The sequence below is a fragment of the Cynoglossus semilaevis genome, chromosome 8 (assembly GCF_000523025.1).
Source record: "Cynoglossus semilaevis isolate Cse_v1.0 chromosome 8, Cse_v1.0, whole genome shotgun sequence".
Classification (NCBI taxonomy): Eukaryota; Metazoa; Chordata; class Actinopteri; order Pleuronectiformes; family Cynoglossidae; genus Cynoglossus; species Cynoglossus semilaevis.
The window spans coordinates 26838531-26864894 of NC_024314.1; the positions used below are offsets into that span (position 1 = coordinate 26838531).

General features: G+C 41.4%; 1 protein-coding gene and 1 non-coding gene across 4 annotated transcripts in view; both read right to left on the reverse strand.

The window, feature by feature from the left end:
- Positions 1 to 26364, reverse strand: part of celsr1a (cadherin EGF LAG seven-pass G-type receptor 1a) — a 79643-nt gene that overhangs the window by 13711 nt on the left and 39568 nt on the right. For all 3 annotated transcript variants that reach the window (XM_017034619.2, XM_008315919.3, XM_008315918.3), the window contains exons 5-19: positions 23750 to 23972; positions 22280 to 22395; positions 20420 to 20508; positions 8400 to 8557; positions 7423 to 7586; positions 7197 to 7322; positions 4532 to 4698; positions 4264 to 4449; positions 4018 to 4131; positions 3753 to 3927; positions 3523 to 3664; positions 2396 to 2516; positions 1839 to 2022; positions 515 to 616; positions 15 to 109 (exon numbers count right to left, since the gene is read on the reverse strand). In XM_017034619.2, the coding sequence (XP_016890108.1) occupies positions 15 to 109; positions 515 to 616; positions 1839 to 2022; positions 2396 to 2516; positions 3523 to 3664; positions 3753 to 3927; positions 4018 to 4131; positions 4264 to 4449; positions 4532 to 4698; positions 7197 to 7322; positions 7423 to 7586; positions 8400 to 8557; positions 20420 to 20508; positions 22280 to 22395; positions 23750 to 23972 (2162 nt within the window). The remainder of the gene's footprint in view (positions 1 to 14; positions 110 to 514; positions 617 to 1838; positions 2023 to 2395; positions 2517 to 3522; positions 3665 to 3752; positions 3928 to 4017; positions 4132 to 4263; positions 4450 to 4531; positions 4699 to 7196; positions 7323 to 7422; positions 7587 to 8399; positions 8558 to 20419; positions 20509 to 22279; positions 22396 to 23749; positions 23973 to 26364) is intronic.
- trnar-ucu (transfer RNA arginine (anticodon UCU)) lies at positions 1654 to 1747 on the reverse strand. Its single transcript has 2 exons — positions 1711 to 1747; positions 1654 to 1689 (listed from the first exon to the last, which is right to left on the reverse strand). It is a non-coding gene; the product is annotated as a tRNA-Arg (tRNA).

Below are 26364 nucleotides of genomic sequence, written 5' to 3' on the forward strand. Positions count from 1 at the left end.
AAAATAAAACCCACCACTTTCTTCAGATGTGCAAAAGTGACGGTGGTGCAGTTGAAAAGCTCCGGCATCAGCCAGCCTTTCTCATCACTGCAGTGGCGGATGGCAGTGCCTAAAGACAGGGACGGAAGCAGAAGGAAATTGAAGTCCAAGACGACCACAACTGACTTTAAAAAAAAATTAAATATGTTTGAGGTGAATGAGGTACAAGGACTTTTCAAAGATTACAGTTTTATTTTAAGTGAATTTTAACTCTCATCTGGACACAAGGCTGATTCTCCAGCCTGTGTCACATCAGGGGGAAACGGCTGTTGCCAGCTGAAGCCAGAAGAGGGTGACAGGCAGTGAGAGTTTGTGAGAAATTCCCTCAAGACTTTGAGAGGACAACAGAGGGTCGCCATGGCGACGGCTGTTACAAAGAGGGCGACCAGAGCCTGAGTGAAAGAGCTTAACAGGAAGCTCCTCAGTGAGCGTGAATGCTAAGTTTCTCTGCAGCGTCTCGTAGGACGATTCTCACCGACGGATCCTCTGGGACACTCCACAGCTGCAGGGCCTCCAAACTTGGTTTTGGGCCACCAAATACCTGCATCAAACGCCTTGGGACAGCCTTCATACACCACTGGGATACAAGGGGAAAGAAAAAGAGAGATCAGACTGATGATTAAAAAAACAAAAATTCCCTTAAAGCAGTGAAAAATAAATCATTGAACACTTATGCTTTGGAGTTTTACAACCAGTTTTACCAAACGGTCAGATCATCTGTCTGACTGTTTGTGTAACATTTTTACTCGTCTGAGTTTATTTGGAAAAACTTTTAAATTTATAATAAATAATCCCAGTCTCATTTACAGTCGTTTTAAATTTATAATAAATAATCCCAGTGAAATTAAAGATCAAGACTCATTTACAGTCCGGACACGCTGTGACTCTGTGAAGAACCTCCTGTTGGACAATGACATTCAGTGTCTCTGCAGGACTTTGTGGCTTTGACTTCTTTGTCTCTATTTCTACTGTAGTGTGTGTGTGTGTGTTTGTGTGTGTGTGTTTGTGTGTGTGCACCGAGTGCTCAGTGCCAAGTCCGACCAACAAGTCGGATTTGCTCCTTCTGCTCGACTGGACTCTGACAAAGACATGACGTTAGCTCAACTGCAGCACCAGCAGATGTGAGCGACACTGTTTGTCACCGTCTGACACTTTGTCAACGCTCCCTGGGAGACACTGTCAACCGGAACAGTCAGAGGGATAATGGCTACAGCCATGTGACCACTGACTGAAAATCTTATGAATAACTGGTCAAAACATATTGTAAATATAAAATAAGTAAACATTCTGGAAATTTAGTGTCAAACTTAAGGCTTGTGGCCCAAATTAGGCCCATCAAAAAATGTTAAGTGGCCCGAAATAAATTAAAATATATTACAAATATATTGTAATATATATTTTACAATATATTGTAAAATATATATTACAAATATATTGTAAATATATATTTTATATATTTATTTTAAATATATAAACTATATTTGTAATATATTACTAATATATTTTACAGTAAATTCATTTATTCAGTCTCTCACTTACAACTGGCTCTTTCGTTTTTTGGGAGATTTTCATCTGGATGCCATTCCTGAAACAACCCAACTTGGGATAAAAACACGACTCTGGTGGGACTCGAACCCACAACCTTTGAATGTCTTTCCCCTTGAAACTAGCTAGAAGTCCAACGCGCTATCCATTGCGCCACAGAGCCGACATGGACGATGTGGAAATTCACTTGCTGAAAGAATTGACCTCTTTTTTTTTTTGAGCATCAATTAGAAACCAGAATAACTTCCCCGTACCTTCACATCCCGTTTGAGTGACTTCTGCAAATGGGTTATCACAGCGGTTACACTGACGACCGATGACTCCGCCCTTGCAGGGGCACTGGCCGGTGATTGGGTCACATGTCCGCGACTCGGAGCCGACTGAGAAACACTCACAGGGGTAACAGGTGTCCTCACCCTCGGGGCGATAGTGGTTGTCCTGTTGAAGGAGAGGAGACGGTTTACACACTGTTAGGAAAAGTGGAAGTGGAAGGACGCTAGGTTCCTAGCATGCTAGGATGTTTTTTTCAGGCTGTTGTCACATTACTTTAAAGAATTTGTTTCACTTTTTTCTTTGAAATTAAGTCTTATTGTATAAATATAATTATAAATATATACTGTATACTATAAATATACACACATACATATATACATATATAGGTACATATATGTAAAATATATATGTATATACTATACACATATGTACTTATATATGTTTTAAGTACAACATATATATATATATACTATACATGTTTACATATACATATATATGTTTTATATATGTAAATATATATATATAATTTTTTTTTCACCTTGCAGCGACACTCTCCAGTCGTTTTGTTGCAGTCTTTATTAAAACCTCTGCTGGTGTCACAGTTACAGGGACCACACATGGGACTGCCCCACCAACCCTGGGGACACGGCTTCTCTATCCTGACATTACAGACAAAAGCATGTTTAATTAGACTCTGCACATTTCAATATATACTTTTTTTTTTTTTTTACACATAAACAACAGCGGTAATTTCTACTCAACCACAGCGACAGTGCAGTGAAACCTGATCTTCTTCCACATGTTAGTAAACTTCTGATAGCTGACTATCTGCCAGGTTGATCTCATTCTAATCGCTGGCTTCGATCTCAGATCTAGAATAAACTCACATCACAGTTTGAAGTCAATGACTCGAGTGTGACTCATTCACACAAACACAGAGACTTCCTTTCTCACTGAAGCGAGATGCGATCTGCAGCTGAGTGATGTGATCTGATAGGGGACAAGTGCCACTATGAGGGCAACAGAGACCAAACACCTATGGAGGATCAGTCGGGCGTGGAGAGGGAATCCCACATCCTGCCCGGACAGGAAGTGATGCGTGTTGGACGGGTGCGGGTTCAGGAAAGTTCTCAATCAGATCTTCTCAATCTGTCTGATTGTATATGGTTATTGAACCTTTTTTCCTCCGTACTCACAATTTTCCTCAGTTTTAAATCTGCTTTCAAGGATTAAAGAGTCTATAGAGATTTTTTTTTTCATTTTCGAAACATTTCTGTCCTTTCCGTGGAAAACATTTAAAGAGAACAGACTTGACCTCAAGCTAAAATATTTCCATATGATTAAAAGAAAGTCACTGTCAATCTTCATGTTCAGAAGTTTTAAGCGAGTAGTAGCAAATTCAAGATGCATTAATACTTTATTTTTTAAAAAAAATACAAAAGGTCTTGAAAATTATTATTTTCTCAATAAATAATTTTTGTCCAAAAACGTCCATAGAATTCTGGGTTCGAGACCCTGAGGAACCACAAACTTAATAGCGCCTCCTGTAGGAGCCTTTGTGGGCTGCAAAGACTACTTGTGGGAAGAATGAGAAAATCTTTTTTTCTTCAATAATTATTGGTCATCGTTATCGGTTGAAACTGATCCATAAGGAGGAGACCTTACTTGTTCTCGCAGTACTGGCCGTAGAAGTTCTGTCCACACTCGCAGGTGTAGCCGTGGGAGGAACTCGGTTTGCGGACGCAGGTGGAGACGTGTTCACAGGGGTTGAGCTGACAAGCGTCCACGCACTCCTTACCAAAGAAACCTGAGCAAGACATCAGAGCCGGAATTTAACCCCAGACCTCGTTGGCTAGTTTTACACAGCGACCAGTGCTGGTCAACGTGAGGGTCACCTGGGTCACAGACGCAGGTGTACGAGTTCCAGTCGTCGCTGCAGTGGCTGTTGTCAGGACAGATGTTGGAGTCGCACGGGTCGTCCACGTCGCAGCCGTCCTCCACGCGGATCTTCAGGCCCTGAGCCATGTTCACGTTGGCTACGTTGTTGGACGTCTCTCCCATACGCACGCCCTGATGGACAGCACACGAGTGTTGAAGGTTGCGAAAGAAAGAAAGAAAAAAAACCAACGCACCAACCGTACGATCAACAAACACACTGACCTGTATGCAGCCAACGAATCCTTTCCTGACATGGTTTCCCTCACCGGGCAGACCTCCGACATGGAGAGTTTTCAGCTTCAAACCTGGCAGGTCGTTACCAATCTCCACCGATTTCTGAATAAAAAAAATAAACAAAATACCAATCTCCACCGATTTCTGAATAAAAATTTTAAAAAAATTAAAAACTGTAACTTTTCAAAAAGCTGACATTTTCTGTTCTTGTTTTTTTCCCCCAACCGTCCGTACCTGGTACATATTATAATCCAGGGACACCGTGGCCATGTACTTGATGTCCTTCCCATCTTTCATACTCCGTAACTCCACCAGCAGGTGATGCCACTCCCCGTCATTGACGCGGACTTGGGAGAAGCTGAGTGACGCCACGAGCTTCTGCCTCAGCAGCACCTCCATCCGCACCTGCTTCTCCCTCAACTGCGTAGAAGACAAGACGAGTCAACAATCACACGTCCAAGACAGAGCTGCCGATTGTCGACAATATTCATTTATTCCTTACCATGAGGTTGATGGTGGAGGACGGCCCGACACTGGCCTGCATCAGAGTGCCCGACGGCTGCCTGGTGCGGAACATGAGGCCGATGTACCAGGGAATGGCCACGGTGACGTCAGGGTCGCTCCAGGAAACCAGCGCCTGGCCGTCGAAGAACTGCGGCGACGGCATCACTACGAGAGGAAAAACAAAAGAGAAGAAGAAATGGAGCTTCAGTTTTATAGAATCATATATGTGATTCTGATAAAAAAAAACAGATGTCTCCGAGTGAATCACGCACAGGAACAGACAGGTTTAGAGAATTTCTTTCTGTCATAATTATCACCCACATTAGTGAAGCTGGTGTCAAAGACAGAGACAAAGAGCTGCAGTGATTTTGACAAGATTAATGGATTCAATCAGTCTGACTGTAACCACTTCTGTTTCACTTGTACCAGACCAAGGAAATGTTTTCATGGATCTGTCGTCAAGGTGTGGTGGAAAAAGAAACCTCACGATCTGTCGTCAAGGTGTGGTGGAAAAAAAGAACTCACCAGGGATTCTGAACTGCACATATTATTCAGAGAGGTTTTGGGATGTGACCTAATCACTTTTTTTACAATAAGAATCTGAAAGTTCTTAATTTTTTTCCTTTTCACTATTTTTTAAAACTCAGCAAAAACTTTTATTTTTCGAAAAAAAACAACTTTCCTTTTCACTATTTTTTAAAACTCATCAAAAACTTATTTTTTGAAAAAAAAAAAATTATGTCAAGGATAATCCCTCCAATAGTTCATTTAAAAAAAAGATTTTTTTTTACAGTGACTATATGAACTATGGCCCCATAGTGGGCCGGTACCCGGTGTTTGGGAACCTTTATCAAATATTAAAATGACTAGATGCTTGTTATTTTAACTTTTTTTTTTAAGTAGTCACTGTCGATTTAGTGCAAATGAACTACTAAAAAAGCAACTATTGAAACAACTTGTTTGACAAACTTCCAAAATTTCAAGCTCGAGGTGAACTTGTCATAACAGGTTAATGACACCCGCACGGACATGTCTCCGAGTGAAGATTAAGATTAGCATTAGCCTAGAGTTCAGTCTTATTATTGGAACTGAAATGATGACTAGAGATTATAAATGTTTCTTACAGCTCTGGTGAACAATTCGGTTTGGTTTTGCCTGTAAAGCCCCTCCAGGTTCTTGTGTCAGGTGACACGAGGTGCATCAAATCAAACAAAAAGCTGTACTGCTATAAAAAAAAAAAATCTTCTGTGATCCTGGCACAGCTCAGACACCGGATACTGGAGCTGGGCACTGTGCAGCTACCTCATAGACAAGGTGGCAACAGGAAGCGTTTACACCTCGGTACATTGTTTGGGAGTTAAGCCTGGAGGAGGAACTCAGAGTTCTCCTTTTACCATATTAGAACATGAGATATGGCTACATGGTCCAAACAAGGTGCTGCAGTGCTTTTATGTTCCTGCGGCTAAAAGGAACACACCGACACATTTATTACCTCCTAGAAACGATTTTAATCTCTCACTGGGCACATGGATGTAGACAGTGTTTCGCACCACCGTAACCTGAGCCGCTTGACAATGACTCTGTGTGTGTGTGTCTTTTGTTTCATCCTCTGAGTCCAGGTCATGAGGACTGAGTCAGAGAGTCAGATCTTTGTCCTAAATCTTACAACCTGAGGCTGTGTGTTTGTGTCTGTGCTGCAGCGAGTGAAGACTTTTCACTGGAGCTGCACCGTGACTCAGACGCCGTCCTGGGAGGAGCCTGACAATCCCAGCATCAGAGCTAATCTCCCACAGAGACGCTGCTTCCTGGATGTCCTCGAGACACATGCATAGACACACATACAGTAGGTACTGTATAAACACGAGGTGTGTACACAAACAACCTCGGTTTAAAAAAAAAACTGATTTCTAATAAGAATATGACCGATTTCTCAGGATCGGTACCAAACTAATGTGGGACAAAACTATGGAACAGATTTTATCTGAAGCTGCAGCAGCCACAGGACTGTACATTTTAAAGTGGACATGATATATTTTTAATGCCTATTTAACTATATTTTATATTTTGCTTTATTTTAGGCTGAAACTTTTTCTTTTACCTTGGTAGAAATTGGTTATTTTATATTAGTTAGTTAGTTCATGTTGACTAATAAAAATATGCTGTTGAAGTCTAGTGGGGTTTTTTTGTTTAAATTTAAATTAAATTAAAATTAATAAAAGTTTTATATCAAGTTGTCACATTGTGGAAGCAGCAGAATATTAGTTAAACAGTTTGAAAGCAGTGGGTTTTTAAAAAAAAAATGTCTTCATACAAAATACATGCTTTTATGGTTTCAAAAGTCACAGAGCTAGAAATAAAGACAAAAAAAAAGAAGATAAAATGTTCTCAAGAGACTAAAGACAGAGTTGGTCCAATTACAAAAAATGTCTTCATACAAAATACATGCCTTTATGCTTTTAAAAGTCACAGAGCTGGAAATAAAAAAAAGAGGGAAAACTCCTGACAGAGTTGGTCCAGTTAATTCTGATGGAAAATAAATAAAGAAAAGAAAAGAATAAAGTATCTCTGTAGTAGAAAATGACATTTTGTTTTTTTTATCCCGGCTCTGGCCTGTTTTCTGTGTATTTATTTGTATTTATGTTTTTTCTGTTTTTTTCTTCTACCTTGTTCACAGTTTTTGCCTCCGTATCCGGTGGGACAGTCGCAGCTGTAGGTGTTCCACTTGCTGACGCACACTCCTCCGTTCTGACACACATCGTTCGTGCAAAAGTTCTTCTTTGCGGGACAACCTGAGCACGAGAGACAAAAACAAACATTAGCATGAACTGGTACCGATGCTCATCAAGATGGACGCCTCAGTTGTAATTGTGAGAACTTGCGCCTGCGAACCTTCCGTGGTGCCGTTGTTAGCGATGAAGCTAGCCATGTCGATGGGTTTGCTGTCGATGGTGAGGTTCCTCATGCAGCCCACAAAGTTACGATTCCGGACCGGGAAATCCTCAGGCAGGTTGGGAACACCGCCGAGCAACAAGGGTCCAGTCAAGTCCAGTGACCTGTAGGTGACATGTGAAAATCAGGCTAAATACTGCTGACCACGTACACTCTGTCTGACCTTTATTACCTTAGGATACTTTTGGTATGCAACGTTTTACACACTTTAAAACAAATATTCCTAATGAAAAATTATTATATATTATAATTATAATATCTCCATGCCACCCAAGGGGTTCCGCCCCCCACTTTGGTAACCGCTGGTCTAATCTTTGGTAGAGTAGTACTATTAATCAACTGTTTGTGGATTAGTGGGAAACCTTCCTCCGTCTTAATGCCACTCACGTGAAGGTGTTTGAACTTCACCATCACTGCCACTAACCACGCCGTCAGGAACAGTCAGTTAAAGTCACACACGGGGAGTCATCTGAACTCGCCGTGTCTGCTCCTTGTGTAACAAGTTTCGGTTGGAATGTAACCTCATTAGCTCTCCTTGAAGTGTTCCGTCCCTCGCCCTGTCCCCACCCTGCATACTAAAATGTGCCTCAGCATGTCAGCTCCACGCCGAAAAAAAAAAAAAAGTTAAAAAAAAAAACTCTCACGCTATTTGCAGTGACAATCAATTAGTCTTTGGTAACAACGTAGTAAGTCGCTGTAAGTTCGCGTTGTGATGACTGTGTCTTTACAGGAGAGTACAGAAGAATTACAGTTAAGTGATTAGTGGTAATTAAGGTTATTAAAGCCTTCCAGGTTAGTCTTAGTTACACAGAGGCCCTGCTCTGAACTGAGGACCTTGACTCCTCTTTCCCAGTCAAGAACGGTTCCATTATTGAAGCCTTTGGTTACATTAATATAAATGTGAAATTCATTTTTACTTCTTCTGTCCGGTCTGCGTTCCCTGGGCTGCACAGGAGTAGTTTCCGATCTGTTTCCCAAATCGAATGGCCATGGAGATGTCACAGTCGTCCACCGCCACCACCGCCACCTTCTCACCGGACGGCCCATGTGGGATGCCAAGACGCCCGATGTTAGGCTGAAAAACAGAGACATAACAGACCCAATTAGAAGGCTGTAGTGCCAGAACAAAAATGTCAAGGAAAATATGAAAAAGTAAAACTGATAATTGAGTTTCACAGAACTGGGCAGTCGGAAAAATCTACTAATTTGTAACTTTATTTCAGTTTTCTCTCTGTGGAAATATCACTTTACAGTGATTTTAAAAAAAAATTGAAGTTTTAAGGGGCTCGATGATGAAAATGGGAGGGTGGTGAACCACTGGTTTAGACTCATAGTTCACTGAAGAACTCCTGGCGGCCTACAGTGGAAGTACACCAGCCCCTGCTGGCTTCAATGTGACAAACAGCCCATTGTGTTTGTGCCCACGACTAAAGATTACGATGAAAGTTAATTCCTCCTTTAGCGCTCGTAGCCAACAAAATGTTGATCTGAGAAAACGTGGATCGGCTCAGGAAACTTCACAGGAGTTCCCTGTGATTTCTAACCTCGAGACCGCAGATTAAAAGGAAACAACAATGGGCCGCACAAAAAAAAAGCTCCAGCATCCGTTTGAAACCATCACCGCTTCTGTAATTATTCACGTTAAATCATGAATAATCTTTTGTTTTTCTGCCGTGATCCGCTCACAGTGGCTGGCAGGATTAGACAGATCGCTCTGGTATCTCCCCCTAGAGGGCAGTTGACCTCCGCACCACAGGAACACATGACAAATAGGACCGCGGAGCCCAGGCCTGATGACAGTGATGTGTTTACATAAGGGGTGGCAAACATACGGCCCGTGGGCCAAAACCGGCCCACTTGATGAATTTTGAAAATGAAAAAAAAAAAGCACAAACACTATATGTTGGTGATGTTTTGTTAAATTATATTTCATTAAATATGAATATTTTCTAATGTTCTTGTACTTCCAGCCCACTTGCTGGTCATTGGTTGAGATGTTTGAGTGACGGCAAGTTAAAAAAACTTTGAAGGCCCTGAAGTAGTAGTACTAACTCCTGATGTTAAAATAGAATATGGAAGTCATGTGACTTTAGGTCAGATGAGTTATTGTTTCTCAGGAGATCAAATAAAGAGATTGAGAAGAGCGCTGGTGCAGAGCTAACGTGTTAGCATGTGCGTTTCCTGTATTAATCGGATTAAAGTAATGAGATACTGGCAGAGACGCAGAGCAAAGGAAGCGAGGATAAAGAAGGTGAAAAGCAGAAAAAAAAACTGTGAAGCAGACGGAGCAGAAATGAGACACTGGAAGACAGGGACAAAGGGGACTCTGCCGGCAGACGGCAGAGAAAAGGAGCGACAGAGGCTGCAGTGTTTTCTGTTTGCTCCTGAAGATTTTCCGACCCAGGGGCAGTTTTTATTGTCATCTGCCCCTGCCCCTCCCGTCGGTATGTCCTGTTTCCTTCCACCGACGCCACAAAAAGGACAGAGAGAAGCTACTACACCTCTGACATCACTGCTCCTCTTTTTTATTTGTCCATCTGATCTCATTTCCTGTCTGTTATTCTCTGTTGTCAACGCTGTCACAACTACAATAAAACTTTCTTTATCAAGGAATGAAATCATGACAAAAAACACTTCATTCATTCTTCTTCATTCTCAGCTTCATCTTTTTTTAAGGGCTGTAGGGGGCGCTAGAGAAGAATATTACATTGTACTGTACACTTTATAACAGTGTTTTTCAAAGTTAAAAATTAAAAAAAAAAAGAAAAACATCATCTCAGACTCATCAACTCCAGGATCCATTTGCAGAACGGCGTGTGCAGCTGTCGTGTGCGTAGAGAACGTGTTTGTGTGTGCGTGTAATGTTGGGTCAGTGTGCAGCTGTCGGAGTGTGTCCTCAAACTTCACATCTATTTCATGGACATAGGCAGCAACGATGAATCTGCTCTTACACAGTCTGAACATATGTCACGCAGACAGATACACGTCCGATCTGTCGACTGTTTATTTATACACACTGTCGTACAGACACACGAGTATCACAGCTGTACTAATTTACAGTATTTAGTGCTGAGTATTTAAGAAACCTGTTCTACTGTAAACATTCAAACTTTAAAACATCTGAAACACCTTCGGGTGTTTCCTAAATGACACTTTTTTGCATTAAAACTTCCTCCGTGAGCACCGGGTTAAATCATAATTTTTTATTTAATAAAAAAAATCAAGTTAGAAAAATCCAATTCAGCACTGTCTATGCTAGAAATTAGCAAATGGATGTTAAAATCTCTGTATTTTTAGTGAAACATTTGCCTAAAAATGCCAAACAGATGTGAAAAATGTAATTTTTTAATTACCTAAAAAGGTGTCAATTGTGTCTAAATGCAAAAAAAAAGTTTCCCAAAAGAAAAGCAAAACATTTGTCTATAAATGCTAAACTATTGTATCAAAATCTACCCCAAAATACAATAAAAAAAAACAGCTCTTGCTTGAACTGATCAAAGAATAGCCACCAGCTAACTGTTAACAAAAGGAGGTAAAGGTTGGCCACTGGACTGGACTACACTGGAAATCTAAAAAAGCCACAGAATTCTATCTAAAAAATAGACTTTGGAAAAGGTAAACAACTAGCTGTTAGCTTATTAGCACATTTTAGCTTTAAAGCCTTATTGTGCTCATTCATTTTATTGTTTTATTGGTACTTCATGGGTCTTGTGTCTATTTTAACAAAGAAAAATGACTCTTAGGAAGGGAAAACATTTTTTTTCAGACTCTGAAGGGTCTGTTCTGTGCCCTCCGTCTGACTCTGACTCTGACTCTGACTCTGACTCTGACTCTGACTCTGACCTACTGAAGATTCCCTCTCTCTCAGGTGTCGTCTCCAGGGGCGATGGGCTTGCCGCAGCCATGGCAACACACTTGATCCCCACAGCTAGCCACAAAGGAGAAGAAGGCGGCGACGGACGCCCTTAGCCCAGAAACACACACACACGCGCGCACACACACACACACACATAAAACAAACACCCACTCACATGCACAAAAAAAAAACCTCTCAACCGACGACTATAACTGTGCCAACCGCAATCAAAACAGCCAGACCTTCCCTTAACGACAGGCAACCGTTCTCCACAAAGAACACTCGCACTCACACTCCCACCAACAGCGGCACACACACACAGACACCTCTATTAGCACGGGGCTGTCCGTCAATGCTGACATAATAAGTCAACGGGACCCGCGGCCCCGGACAAAAAGCAACGCTGAAGACAGATTGAGTTACAGGTAGAAGAACTTAACGGCTTAGTGAAAAATAAAAATCCACCAAAAACACTGAGTAACTGCTGACCTCATGACCTGTACGTGCGTGTTTTCTTAATTAGCAAAAAAAATTTTTACCTTCTGACTCTAATGGAACAGAGCTTAATTTCTAAATAACTGTTAGCCTTTGGAAACAAACGACCTTTAACCTTACCTTATCCTACAGGGGGTGCCAAAAACACAGCTGAGGTGCCTTAGCTCGAGAGATGACGAAAGACAGTTTGAAGAAACTTAATGTCAAAGTGTCACAACTCGACAGACAAATATAACAGTTGGTTTTCAAGGCTTGTACATATATTTGTCAGGTGCGTATTGAACTAATCGACACCTGAGGCTAACGACAGCTGGACGGTCAAGGTCACACCCCTGTCCCTGGGTTAAAAAAGTACGGAGCATCCACTAACTCTGGAGCTGTACACCTCTGGTACAGTTGTGGTGAAAAACAATAACCTATTAGTACAAATCACATACAAATATATAAATATATAAAATACATATATATATACATATATACACATACATGTATACATATATAATATATATACACATATATACATATATAATATATGTATATATAATATACATATATTTAAACACATATATAATGTATATAATGTATATATAATGTATAAAATATATGTATATATATTTATATATATATATTTTTTTATATAAAATACATATACATATATAAATATAATATAGTTAGAAATCAAAATCCTTGTATTTAAAAAAATCAAGTCATTACTTTTGTACAGTTCATTTTTTAATTAATTTTGAACTTGTTTTTGTTTTTGTTTCATGAGGAACTTTTTCAGTACTTTTTATTTTTAACAGACAGCGTTCTAGTCGTGTACAAGTGAATGGAAGTTGAGTCAATAAGAATAATTAGATAAATAGATAGTTTTAATAACTTAAACAGAGCATGTGTGTGTGCATGTGTGTGTGTGTAAAGGGAATTCTTGATGGTGATTGTGCCTCTGCGCGTGTGTTTGGGAAGGATGTCTGCATAATGTGTTTGTAATGTTTGAACAGTGTGTTGAATGGCCATCGGCCATGCCTTTGTGTTACTGTGTATGTGCGTGTGTGTGTATGTGTGTGTAAATATGTGTGTGTGTGTGACAGGAAGCCTGATAGTAGCGGTGATAGATGCAGACACTCAGTTCATTTTGATAACGGAGGAAAAGAGCTGCGGAGTGTTGATGTTTTATTTGGCCTCGGCCACGAGTGCCTTATTGTTACACCCATCTGATGAACCTGAGATGCAAGAGAGAGAGTGTGTGTGTGAGTGTGTTTGCATGCATGTTTGTTGCCCTGTCATGCACCGGCTAGTGTGTCCCACCTCCCCTCTGGCAGACTCTATCATGTCCACATTACCTCACCTGCCCTGTGGCTATGTAAGCCTAGAAGTGTGAATGATTCCAACACACACACACACACGGTCAGACCCTCCGAGTGTCCACAGGCTCTACACAGATCTATCATGTCCCGTTTTCATGGCGACATGTTGCTGCTGCTTTGTCTGGTCCTCACACTCCTATCGATCTCCACAGCCCACGGACAGAAGCCATTGTTGGACTGAAGCTTTGAACACGCAGCACAACTAAGGCGAGGGAAACCGAATCCTCGTCCAAACTATGTTTGTACAAATTCCTTTCACGACTCGACCAACGCCGTCACCTGAGTGTACACTACACTACACTACACTACACTACACTACACTACACTACACTACACTACACTACACTACACACGAGGGCCATTAGGTTCTGATTGATGTCATTAGGGCTTTTTGTCGGGGCATATTTTACAGACAGCTTTTGTCTGGGTGATGTTTTATTTTTTTTTTTCCTCCTCTTCTTACTCTGTCTATTCTTTATGACACCACTGGTCTCCTTGAATACAAAAGGGGAACCAACCTCTGGGCAGGGGACCGTATGTGGGCGTGGTTCATTTAGTACCAGGACACACAGAACGAAAAAAAAAGTATATTAAATTTAATTTAGATAGATATATAGATCGATAGAACTTTATTAATACCTCGATAGTTCACTTTGGAAAATTAAGTGAGTTGCGTGGTATTTTATTTTGAAAAACAATGACTTTCTTCCATTATTCTTTCAAAGTTTGATTCATTGATTTAGTTTTTGTCCATCTCTCCCTCAAACTAACTTAATTTAGTAAAAACAAAAAACTCCTTCATGACACCACACTTGATTCATTGATTTAGTTTTTGTCCATGTCTCCTTCAAACTAACTTCAGTAAATTTAGTTTTTTTTAAAACTCCTTCATGACACTACAGTTACAGTTACATATATAAACACTCAGTGATATCTCATGCACCGTGCTGTGTTTTCTGACAGTCTCCTACAATGATGGATTCCATCTCTTTATATCAAACACATCCTTTTTTTAAACCACACAATAAAGGCCTGACTTAACGTTAATCCCCGCTGGTCCATGTGTGACCTCCAGATATGACGGCAGCATCAATCTTCTGACCAAACTCTTGGCTTAGTCAGTATATAAACAGTGAGCCGTGAGAAGCGGCGGGGTTGGCGCCCGTGTTTGGTGGGACAAGAGATAAGAAAATGTATACAATAGAAGAAGATAAGAAAGAGAAGATGAGAAGGTGCATCTTCGTTGCCCTGGGTTTAGGGTTGTTGACTGTGTTTCTGTTTTTCCTCTTTGTTTCGGCTTCAGTTCTTTACAGTCCTTCATCTGTACGATTCCCATCGGTTCCAAATTCCCAGCTCTGCCTGTTTCTCCTAACGCTAGGAAGTGGTTTAGGTCATGCTACGTGAGGTGTGTGACACACACATCACAACAGGACAGAGGGAAGATAAGAGTGGAGGGAAATGAGAAACAGACAGTAGTAGTAATAGATTAACTGTCAATAACCATCAGACTGATGGACTTTGTGGAGTTTAGGAGAGAACATTTATTTTATATATTTTTTTAAAAATATTTTATGAACTTTACGGAGAGAACATTTATTTTATATATTTTTAAAAAATTATTTTATGAACTTTATTGATCCCAAACTGGGGAAATTCTTGTTCATAAAAGACAGGAACAAGAACTTTTTCTCATGGAAACTCTGCACAGAAACATCAGGGATCGAACCAGCAAACTGGTGATCTTCTTACGCTAAGGCACGGGTTCTCAAAATGGGGGGCGTGCACCCCCTTTTGGGGCGAAAAGCTATCGTAGCCCGGTCGAAGCAAGATAAATACATCACACTTTCAGTGATATGTCTATAGTTGTTGATGGATATATTCAAGTTTTTTAACCATGAGAAGTTGGCAAATGTGAAAAGCAGGATGTAAACAATATTTTACTGGTTTAGCCTGTTACTCTGCGGGAGATTCGCAGCTTTTTACAGTTAAATACAAAAAAAACAAACAAACAATGCTGGTCACTCCAGAGATAAACCAGGGAAACAAGGGGAAAGAAAACAAAAGTTTCTGCACACTTTCAACAGCCAGACTACAACCAACCGAGGCACCAGAACCTCGTGAAGAACATCCACAGTCCACACCAGACCAGAGTCTACACTACACCACAGTTAGACACCATGTTACCCCCATACGGGAGGTGAGCATGTACAGTAGAGTTAGTCCAGCAGACCAGAAGCAGAACAAGGACTAAATAGGAGCCCAAGAGAAAAAATAAAAAGACACCAGTGGGGACTAGGCTAGAGGTCAGAGGTTACCTCCTTCTGATTGAGCTCCAGCCAGGCAGTAAAGAGCGGGAGCAGCAGAGCCCCACTGGAGTCCATCAGACTCCCCCCGTCCTGGGAGAGGGAGACACACACACCGCGTTAGACATGCAGCCCCACAACCAAGCCACTTCCCTGTGTGACCTACTGCTGACGTCACGGCCTCATTTCAACCCCGTCACCCACTAATCTGCAGATCCGTGAACTTCACAGTCAGATCAGTGTCTGATCTAAGTGTCTGAAACCATGATCGTTTTAGGAGAACAGCAGTTGCTACAGGCTCCCAGATTCTGCTGAGTGGCTCGGTTCCCGTCGGCGTTCATCACAGGAGGAATGTTCAACTACATGCATGACATATTCCGCGGAGCACTTGGAGCTCTGCTGAGAGGCAATTCGCACGTGCGTTCTTACGATTAAATTGCTGCTATCCAAATAGCCCCGGCGTGAGAGCTGCGAAGAAACTGCCCCGGCAGAGAGGGTGAACTCCTGGTTACCGCGGGTGATAAGAGCCCGTCTGGGAATGTGGTGCACACACCGCTGGCTGTAAATATCACAGCTCCATACTCCACGGTGTCACAGTATTAACACAGGGCTTTGGCTAACTCACAGTCTGCCTGGGCTGAAACTGACAACACGGGTCTGAATCACATGAAGAGTAATGGAACTACTTATTTAAAGCTGAGGCTAATAGTTTGCTGTTGGTGACTCAGCCAGAGTTGGGAGTCCAGCCAACGCGGGTGTGACAGTGGATGGTTGTTTTTGTTTGACCCTGGTGACAGAGTCAATCAAAGGCAGACGGGATTGTGATAATGAACAGATGTCCAATTTGTTAATGAATGCAATGACATTTCTCCATGTGGCATCATATTCAGACATCTTTGAATCTTCACAGATAATCCAATACACAACACAACACAACTCCACTTTTAATCTAATCTAATCTGCATCTCTTTATTCAATCTCTTTATTTTGTTTGTAAGAAATTATGAAAAAACCGAAAGCTCTTCTGATCTGGGTGTAGTCCATGCAGGTGTGGCAGCAAACACAGTCCTGATACATCACACTTCCTGTCCACTGGTGGGCCAAATAACATCATTTCCTGTGACCAACAACATTTGTTTCCTGTCACTACGCACATCAATAGTGAAAGACAAAGCCTCCTGCCGCTCCACGCCAGCCTGTCTTTGGGCCTTATCTCTCTCTCTCTGTGTGTGTGTGTGTGTGTGTGTTTCCTGTGTAGAGCGGCCACACTGACACAGTGACACAGTTAAGGGTCCTTGAATGTTACACCTTGGAATTTTAAAAATCTCTCAACGTTCCCTGTTTTGTTCAGCAACATTCCCAACCATGGCAGGGATATAAGCACACGTCCAAAACACAACACACACACACACACACACACACACACACACACATTGAGTATGTCTTTATCTGGGCCCCCCCCTCCTCTCCCCCACAGATGCTAAACATGCATTCACCACCTTCCAAACGACCCAGATCACCACAACAATGACAATGACAAAGTTCATGTCTGTTGTCATGCCAACCCTCCCCCCTGACCTTTGACCTGTATTTTTTTGTTTTGTTGTGGGGGGGGAGTTTACAAGGAGAACAGTAGAGTTTCACTGGGACACTTGTACAAGTTGGTACCACATAAACCGCCTCATCATCTGACCCAGTAAATCACCATCTGTGAATCACTGTGGGCGTCAGCGTGTGAACTGAAAAGATGGGACGAGTGGACGCTAACGCGGACGAATAACCTCCTCGCTTCCCCCTTAAGTTGATTTCATTGTTGCAACTCACTTAAAGACTAAAGGAAATTTACCAAATTCTACTAATAGAGGTTAAAAAAAAGGAGAAGTGATATTTAATAAAAAAAAAGAAGAAAGAAAGTAAACAGGGAAGAACGGTGTTTTAAAACAGGGCAGTATTTATACAATTCAACAGCAATGACCTATGTTTGGGCCACGACCCACCATTTAAGAACACCAAATTAAAAAAAAATGTTTTAAAAGTATCTACTTACGGTGTCATTTTCAATATAATTATTTTTGAAATTTTCTTTCAATTTGTGTTTGTGAATCTGTCTGTCATTTAACAGTCTGTTGTGGCAACAGATGAAGACGTTCAGAGCTTCGTTTAGAAGAAAAAAAAAAGAAAAATTTTAAGCAAACTTGTCATGCATTTGTCACAAGCAACACTATACTGTTTATGATACAAGGTGCAGCTGGTTATTAATCATAAAAACTTGTCCAAAATGTCCACAGATCACAGCATGTTAAATGTGTGTGTGTGATTTCCGTGTGTTTGTGTTCAAAAGGACATAAACTCAGATGACATCACAGGTGAAGAATTGATCTCCAGTCTCTCCAGGCGTCGTGTCTTAATGACAAACTTCAGCCTGTTTGTGTTTCACGTGCGGCAGAGTAAGGTCTGTGTCTGCGTCCTGGTCCATATATTCACACGTCAACACCTCAAATCTACTGTGAGAACATTACCTCTTTCTGCCATATACGTTTCCACTGATGCCCTGGGGCAACTGCTCGATTACCATCAGTCAATCTGACTTCTGATCAGTCAACAAGTGAAGAAAAGCTGACCCTGGACCAGTGCTGCACTGGGCCTCGGGGGTTAATTTAAAGGGAATGTGTCACCTGCTCCGCCAATGACGGGCGTGAACTGAGAAGGACATCGGAGAAACGCACACCGCACAAGGCACAGGGTCACATTATATTTGTAAACTACAGAACCATGTGACCCTGCTGGTGCAGATGTCACGTGTGTCGCTCTGTTACGACACAGAAAAATCTTAAAAAAACAAAAGGCCGGGGTATTTTCCAAACACACCTCGTCCAGTATCTGTGGCTGTCAAGAGACAAACACAGTGTTGTCCACACAGGGTTCAACCGTTGTCTGTGACATCATCATGAACGCAGTGGTCGAACACAGCGAGACATTCACACCCAGACAATAGATACAGGTGTAACCCTGCAGCCAACACGGGGGACAGCGTCGCCTCTCTCTCATCCCCTGTGATGTACGGCCGTACACAGGACGGAGGCAAAACAACATGTGAAATGGGAGACGCTGCCCACAGCAGGCTAAAAAAAAAAGTCGAGGTATTCCTTTTAACACGCCGAGGCTGCAGCGGACTATGCTATGATGGATGTCTGAGGTCGAGACAGCGAGAATGCAGCTCCCAGCGACGGACAGTTGAAGGACAGATGTCCAGAAGGAGAGATGTGAGGACAAAGGTGACATCAGGAGGGTCAGGTTTCCCTCCTGTCATCATAGCATAGCATATTCAAACCTGTGAGCGTCTGTGAACATCTCTATGACGCTACAACACGAGAAGGATATTGGTCATCTCTTACATGATTTATCAGCTTTTAGGTTTTGGTGTGAAGCCAGTGGTTCTCAAAGTGTGGGGCGGGCCCCCATAATGGGGGCAGAACTTGTGCAGGGCGCTACAGCGTTGTGAGAAGACTCATTTTAAGAAGACATACTAATGTAATAGGGTTGCAAGAAAACATTGATACACAATAAAATTTCCCAATATTTGATTTCACAATATCATATCCAAATTCTACAGCACTGCATTAATCGAGAAGACATACTAATGTAATAGGGTTGCGATACTTCTCACGATACTTCACTTAACGATATCATATCGATATTCTACAGCACTGCATTAATCTTTTTGAAATTTCATTTCATTTTTATTTTTTCTTCTCTAGTGAATACAAATGTAGATCCCTGTGTTCCAATTTTCATAGCCTAATGTTCGGACGGAACAGCATTGTGTCTTATATATCGCAATATATCGTACGAATACGTATCGCGATACATATACTATCACCAGAATATTGCCAACAAACACGTCTATAACATAAGAAGAAAAAGAAATTGTGCCTATGGCATGTACAGTTGTTTCAAACTTTAACCTTGCTAAGCCTGCGGTTCTCAAAGTAAGGGGCAGGCCCCTGCAAGGGGAGGCAGAACTATTGTAGGATTGTGCCTATGGCATGTACAGTTGTTTTAAACTTTCAACCTTGCTAGGCCACAAACCTGTGAGAACACTAACTTTAAGAAGCTTGAACATATGAAAATAATATGTCGTCTGAGAAGCATTTTGTTGGAAGTGTGTGGTAGAATAATATACACAAAAGGGGCAAAAAACAATAAAAAAAACTATGAGGAAATTAGAAAAACTATAGGATGTACAGGATGTACTGTAGTACTGTACTACTACTGTGCAGTACTTGCTCAGGAGGTCAGCGTTATCTTATTTCCTGTCGGGTTTAATGTTTTAAGAAAGCATTGCCCGGAGGCTGTGGAAGTTTGTTAGAAAACAACACCGACCGGTGAAAGCCGTGTCAGCTCCTCAAATATGATGTTACAACTAAAGTGGTCACATGAGCCGAGCCGCCAAATAATCGCTGCCTCTTTTTGGAGATCGGAGCTGCGTGGGAACGTCTCAGGAAAAATAATTAAAAAAATTAAAATGTGAGGTGTCCTGACGTAGCAGAAAAATCACCAGGTCGGTGGTTAAACCAGCGGACGACAAGACACAAAAACACCCGTGTGCTGTCAGCTGTCAGTCTCATGAACTTTTGACCTTTGCCCCTGAGTCCAGGCTTATGCAGTGAACCCTGGCAGGGTAAATGTCACCAGTCAGAGCTTTGAGATAAAAATCAGGCGTCAAGGTCAAGTGCTTTGGAAAAAAAACACCATTCACATGTTCATCGCTGCTTCAGTTCGAGCTGCACTCTTAAAGGGCAATGCAACTTTTTTTTTTCCTGCATCTAAAATATTTTTCTCCATTCTGTGAAATGGAGATAAAACAGGCCGTAGAGGCCGCAGCCAATGGGCGGGTTTTAGTTTAAGTTTCTTACCTTGTTGTAGTAATGGAGCTGAACAGAGTGCCACTGGCCGTCGCTGACTCCACCAGGGATGAAGGGAGACACTGTGGTCTTTGTCTCACCTGAGCCACAAAAAAAGACAAGAGGCGTACGGAGTGAATAAGGAGAAGGAGGAACAGATCAAAATAAATAAAACAGTCCGTCTGTGAGTCGGTAACACGTGACTCAAAGAGTTACACACACAACATTCTTACGTAATCATTACAACAGAAATGATATGTGATTGACACGGAGCCAGATCAGATCAGACCTGTTTTGTTCAACTCCTTATTTTTACTTTCATTAACCGGTGAAAAAAACAAAACAGAACAAAGACTCAGTGTCTGTCTGTAGTTTGAAGAAAGACAAACTGACATTTGTTAGCAAACAATTAACTGCTGGTCACATTTAAAAAAAAAAGAAAAAAAAAAGGCCATAACTGCAGAAATACAATGTGTTGAGCTGAGTCAAGTTTATCCAAATATATATTGAAATATATATATATATTTAACTGTAACTAAGCTCCTACAATGAAAAGTTTATCCAAATATATATTGAAATATACATATATATTTATGAGTAAGCTCCTACAATGAACGCAAACTCATTTTACGTCGGTTGTTAATAAATGACTCTCTGCATATCTGAATCTGACATCTGTAGATTAATATTCTCTAACACACACACTGGGTCATAAATCAAGTGTTAGGGAAACCGGTGTTCGTCCGCGGCATCAATGGCTCTCATTGAGGAAACCGTGGAAGAACGAAGGAACAACCGACACGGGGGGGGGGGATTAGTCTGTTTGTCAAGGGCAGGAGCGACCTGAGCAGGAATCTACAGCTCTACAAATCACTAATACAATAACCATACAATAACAATGACAACAACAACAACAAAAAACTCTGTTGGTGTTAATAAGTTAATGAGTTCTAAACATAACCAAAACAAAGCTGAAGATTGAAATGAAAACACTGTTTTCCTTCACTTATAACCAGGTGTCTGATGTAATGATTCATGCCGTTGGTATTTAGTCCTGTTCCAGACTCGGCACAAGGACTTGGCCTCGGTCCTGGACTGGCTTCACCCAACCTAATTATATTAAACTGGATTTCTTGGTGTCAGGAACCATGGGAAAGTGGACCGACTTTGAAAACAAACCGTCAGCAGCGCAGTAAATAAATAAATATGTGTTTGATCTCTAATCTAACAGTTATGAGATTCTGTTTGTGAATTCACTCTCTGTGAATTTTTACAGATCACTAGGAGTGTATGGTGGTGTCTTCATCTGCAGTTGTGCTGTCTTTTTACAGTCACAGAACACAAGTTTAGGGTTAATATTTGGAGAATGTTGTAATGTTTTTATTTTGGTTTGTTGTTGTGGTGCATAATTATTATTTTTTGTTTGAGTTTCAGTTGCAGGTTTGGGTTGCAGGGTAGAAGCAAGTTATTCATAATACTTTAATTTCTGGTGATCGTTTTAGTAATGAGTTCTAGTTAAAGTTCTAATGGACTTGTTGTTACTTTTGTGAAGAGTAAAAGAGAGAGACAATGGAAACAACGACGGCTGATTGTGATTGGTCATGGTTTATGTTCATCATGAATATATGTATGTATATTTACTTTTTTATATATATATTTTCATGAGTGAGAGTGTGTGTACTGGCCACCATAAATCAGTGCGACAGCTCATACTCTGTGGAAGCAACTGCTTTCAAAATAGTAACACACCCATTCCTCACCTACATGTGGAGAAACTACACAAACACACACACACACACAAACATGTTCAAACTCAAACTTGGTGCACGGTGACACAAAAGACACACACGGATACTCATGATGAGGCCTAACCTCCAGAGAAGGTCAGCTGGATCTGCTCATCAATGATTTCCAGGGCGATGAAGTCGTGTTTCTCGTTGAACCTGCCGTTGTACAGGAGCAGGGCGTTTCTTTCTCGGGTTGCAAACCTGCAAACATTAACATTTCTTGGTTATTTATCTTTTCATCTCAGCCCACAGCGTCAACAGCCCATGTTGAACTTGCACCCGTTAAACCAACACCATGAATTCCATTTGTTTTCCTTTTCTAAAGCTCGCGTTTCCTGTTGAATCTCCAAGTCAAACAGACCGTCACCGAGCGCTGAAGTGCCCTGAAGATACAGACGCTGTGACATGAAAAGAACTTCAGGAACTTTTGAGGAAAAGTCGCCCGGAAAGAAGAGGAAGGATGTGTAACGCTGGTGGCGGCGCAGACAGGAAACAGTTCCTCTGCCTTGGACGATGCATGGACGTGTCGTTCATGTGGGAGAAAGAGAAGAAAGGTACGGTGTGGTACCTTTGTTCTGCGAGGGCACAAAGTTCACACACAGAGGCTGTCGGTGTGTTAGTGTGTTAGCAGAACAAGGTGAGGGGCAGAGGAGTCAGCCGGCAGATGCCAGCGAGGCCGTCAGGACAGGAAGTCAGGAGCGGCTGTAGCCAAACACCGATAAGGGAAACTCATCACAGCCTTTCCTGTTTTCACCGCACAATGAAACCTTTCTCACTCTGACATGTTCAACAGCGACTCGGACAATTTACCTTATTTGTTCTGCACAAAGTCACATTTAGTGACAGATACGATAGAAAAGTTCGTACTCGTTTGGGCGTATGGCAGCTGACGCACACTTCACTAACTGGGCCGCGTTCATTTGTGCAATTCTTTCGCGCTTCGTTAATTTTTAGATTACGTTACAATACATTTAGTCACACACACACACAGCTGAACTGCTGTGTGTGTGTGTGACTAAATGTATTGTAATGTATGTGTGAGGTCGCAATACCAAAAACTACCACTAAGGTGATTTACAGCCAGGAGGTGTTATTCTATAACAGGGGTGTCAAACATAGGGTCCGCAGGCCATAACCGGCCCGCTAGTGTGTTCAGCCCGGCCTGCTTGATACATTTTGGAAATAAAAACAAATTTCAAAAATACTTACAAATGTGATATTTTCGGTAAAATTATATTTCGTTAAATATGAATAAATAATAATAAATGTCTAATTGTTTTATTATTATTTTACACCAAATGTTTTTTTTCCAGCAACAAACGTTCTCCATTCTCGTTACTGTCTATGATGACAGAACCTTTTCAGCGATGGTTGTGCAACATGAGGAGAAGTGAAGAGAGTGACAGGTGCAATCACTTGTCGATGTCTTGAGCTTAATCCAATCTCAGTTATTAAAAAGGACCCATTTGACAGTCTGTGGTTTCATCACCGATGAAGAAGAAACAAACAAATATGGAGGGAATGAAAAGGCGCAGAGGAAGAAGGAAGAACTCACATGAAGGAGACGGTGAAGTGGAACCTCTGCCTCAGGCCTCTGAAGGTGATGAAGGACTGACCGGGGAAGCTGCGGGTGGTCATCTCACAGTAGGGCTTCTCGTACTCCCCCGGTGGACACTGGCACATGAACCCACCCGACGGTCGGTTGACACACATGCCTCCGTTTCTGCACACACCTGGAACGCAGCGGCCTGAAGATGCATTCAGCTCACAGTGTTCACCTAAAACAAAGATTTTGTTTTATTCCAATATATATCGACATTTAACAATTTCAAAGTTGAAACGACTCACTTGGAGGACATTAAATTTAATTTTTTTATATATATTTATTATAAGAATTACTAGAGCCAACGTCAGTGCAACATCCCTTTAAAACTGTGGTTTAGGAAAAAGAACTTCTCTGTCTATAAACAAAGCCCCGTTTATACGGCTCCTCGGGGAGAGCAGCTTCGAGCCGCTCAGTAATTGGCCATATTTGGAGAGAAGGGAGAGGACGGTAGATAAAAAAAGAGGGGGTTACGAGGGGAGGAAGGAGCGAGATAAGGGTCCATACGAACAAAGAGAGGAAGAACGTGTACGGAGAAAGTGAACTCATGGATGAAACATTCCACGTCACGGCCCACGACTGTCGGTAAAACCAAAAAGATCAGATGAAACGGAGCAGGTAGTCCACTCCAGCGTCGCATTAGTCCCATTAAAAGTACCTGAAAAATGTCTAGTATTTTCTATATGTACTTTTTAACGGTGCGACGTAATGTTTTTGTACACAGTACATTTCAGACTTTAGGAATGTTTTTGTACACAGTACATTTCAGAATTTAGGCTACAATGCTATAAAATATGTAAAAAAACATTAAAATTTAAATTTAAGAATTGTTACACTCGTTTAGCGTAAGAAAAATAATAGCAAAGATTGTGATTTTAGCACAATATATTCACACGAATAATAATAATATTCAACAAACTGTCGACAGTTTAGTCGGACTAAAAGCTTTTAAAAAACGTTTTGCTTAATTTCGTCAATTTGATTGAACTAGGTATGATTTATTATGTCTATTAAATGTTTATTTTAAATGTTCATGTTCATTTCATTTTACGTTTCCTGCACTTTATGGTTACAGAGACTTTTTGATTTGATTCCTCTTTATTTTCGATGCTGTTTTCTGTGGTTGAATTATTTACTTAAATACAATATTAAACAACTATGTGAGGATTTCTATCTTTTTATTGTTACATATGGTTTTTGCAAGTTAGGAAAGTCATGATCAAGTCAGACCTGGTGCCTTCAGATTTTGCCACATGTGGAGGTATCTGGGATCAAGTATTGGTATTTATATTTGTATTTGACTGAGCTGTTGAATATAGATTCATCCCAATAATGAACCGGCGTCTTTGCGATGTCTAAAAGCCTTGATTTTGCTCATCTATGTCGCTGTGCACTAATATTCATTTATATATATATATATATATAATTTATATAAGATAATAATAAGATATAATTCTACAGATTCCACCGTGGCAGTCGGCTTGTGTGGCACATTCTTCACCAAAGACATGTGTCTCCAGTCCAGAAGTTATGTCCAGTTTCCTGGATTTCCTCATTTAAATTCCTTCACTAATGCACATGGAGATGTCCTTGATGACTGTGGTATTATCTGTAATATAGGTGCCCCTGCTGTATTATCCGTACTGTGTTTCAGCTTACAGTCGTCAACAACAGTGCCTGGAACCAGGTAATGACCCTTCTCTCTTCAGAATAATCCTTTTTTTTTTTTTTTTTTTTTTAGTAGAATTATCAGGATCTGTTTCCCTGTAATGTAGGAAACCTAAGGAGGACAGCGCCCCCCCCCCCTCTGCTGTCATCAGACATATAATGGCCCCTGATGGTACCTGGCTATCTGGGCTGAACTCTGACCTTCAAAGCGGGGACACGGAGACGCAGGAAGGGAAAGCAAGAAGAGGGTGAGAGAGGGTGAGAGAGGGTGAGAGAGGGTGAGAGAGGGTGGGTGAGTGACAAAGACAGCTATAATCAGGTAATTACATCAGATAGAGCTGAGGAGGAGAAAGACAGGGGAGGTAAAGTGTTGTGAGGGACAGACGGAGGAGCAGGGACGGAGGCTGTCAGTGGACCCCTGAAGACCCTATTAGGGTGACGGAGCGGCGGGGACAGACGGCGAAGTATCCGATTCTACAAAGGTGGAAGTTATGCGAAGAAGATGGGCGACGATGGGAAACGATGCAGAGTGATTCCAGTGGATATGAGACGAGTCTCTCTGAGTTTTCCCACAGCTCATTCACTGCTGCAGCCACTTCTGCTTCCAGGCAAACAGGGCGCGACGCGGTATCACGTTACAGAAAACTCTTTTCTCGACCCATAGCTTGAACAAACAACAATAAAACGTAATGTATAAAAAGTATAAAGTAAAATTCCCCCTGCATCCTAATTGGTGTGAAAAGAGACGTTATCAAATGTCTCATGTTAAAGAAGCAGTGATATTTGAGCCCAGTCTGGTCGGACCAGTCGGGTCCACATTCCACACATACACCTATACGACCGTAAATCTCACTGTATTGTACAGTATGTGCATATACAGTATGTGGGTGCAGGTGGCT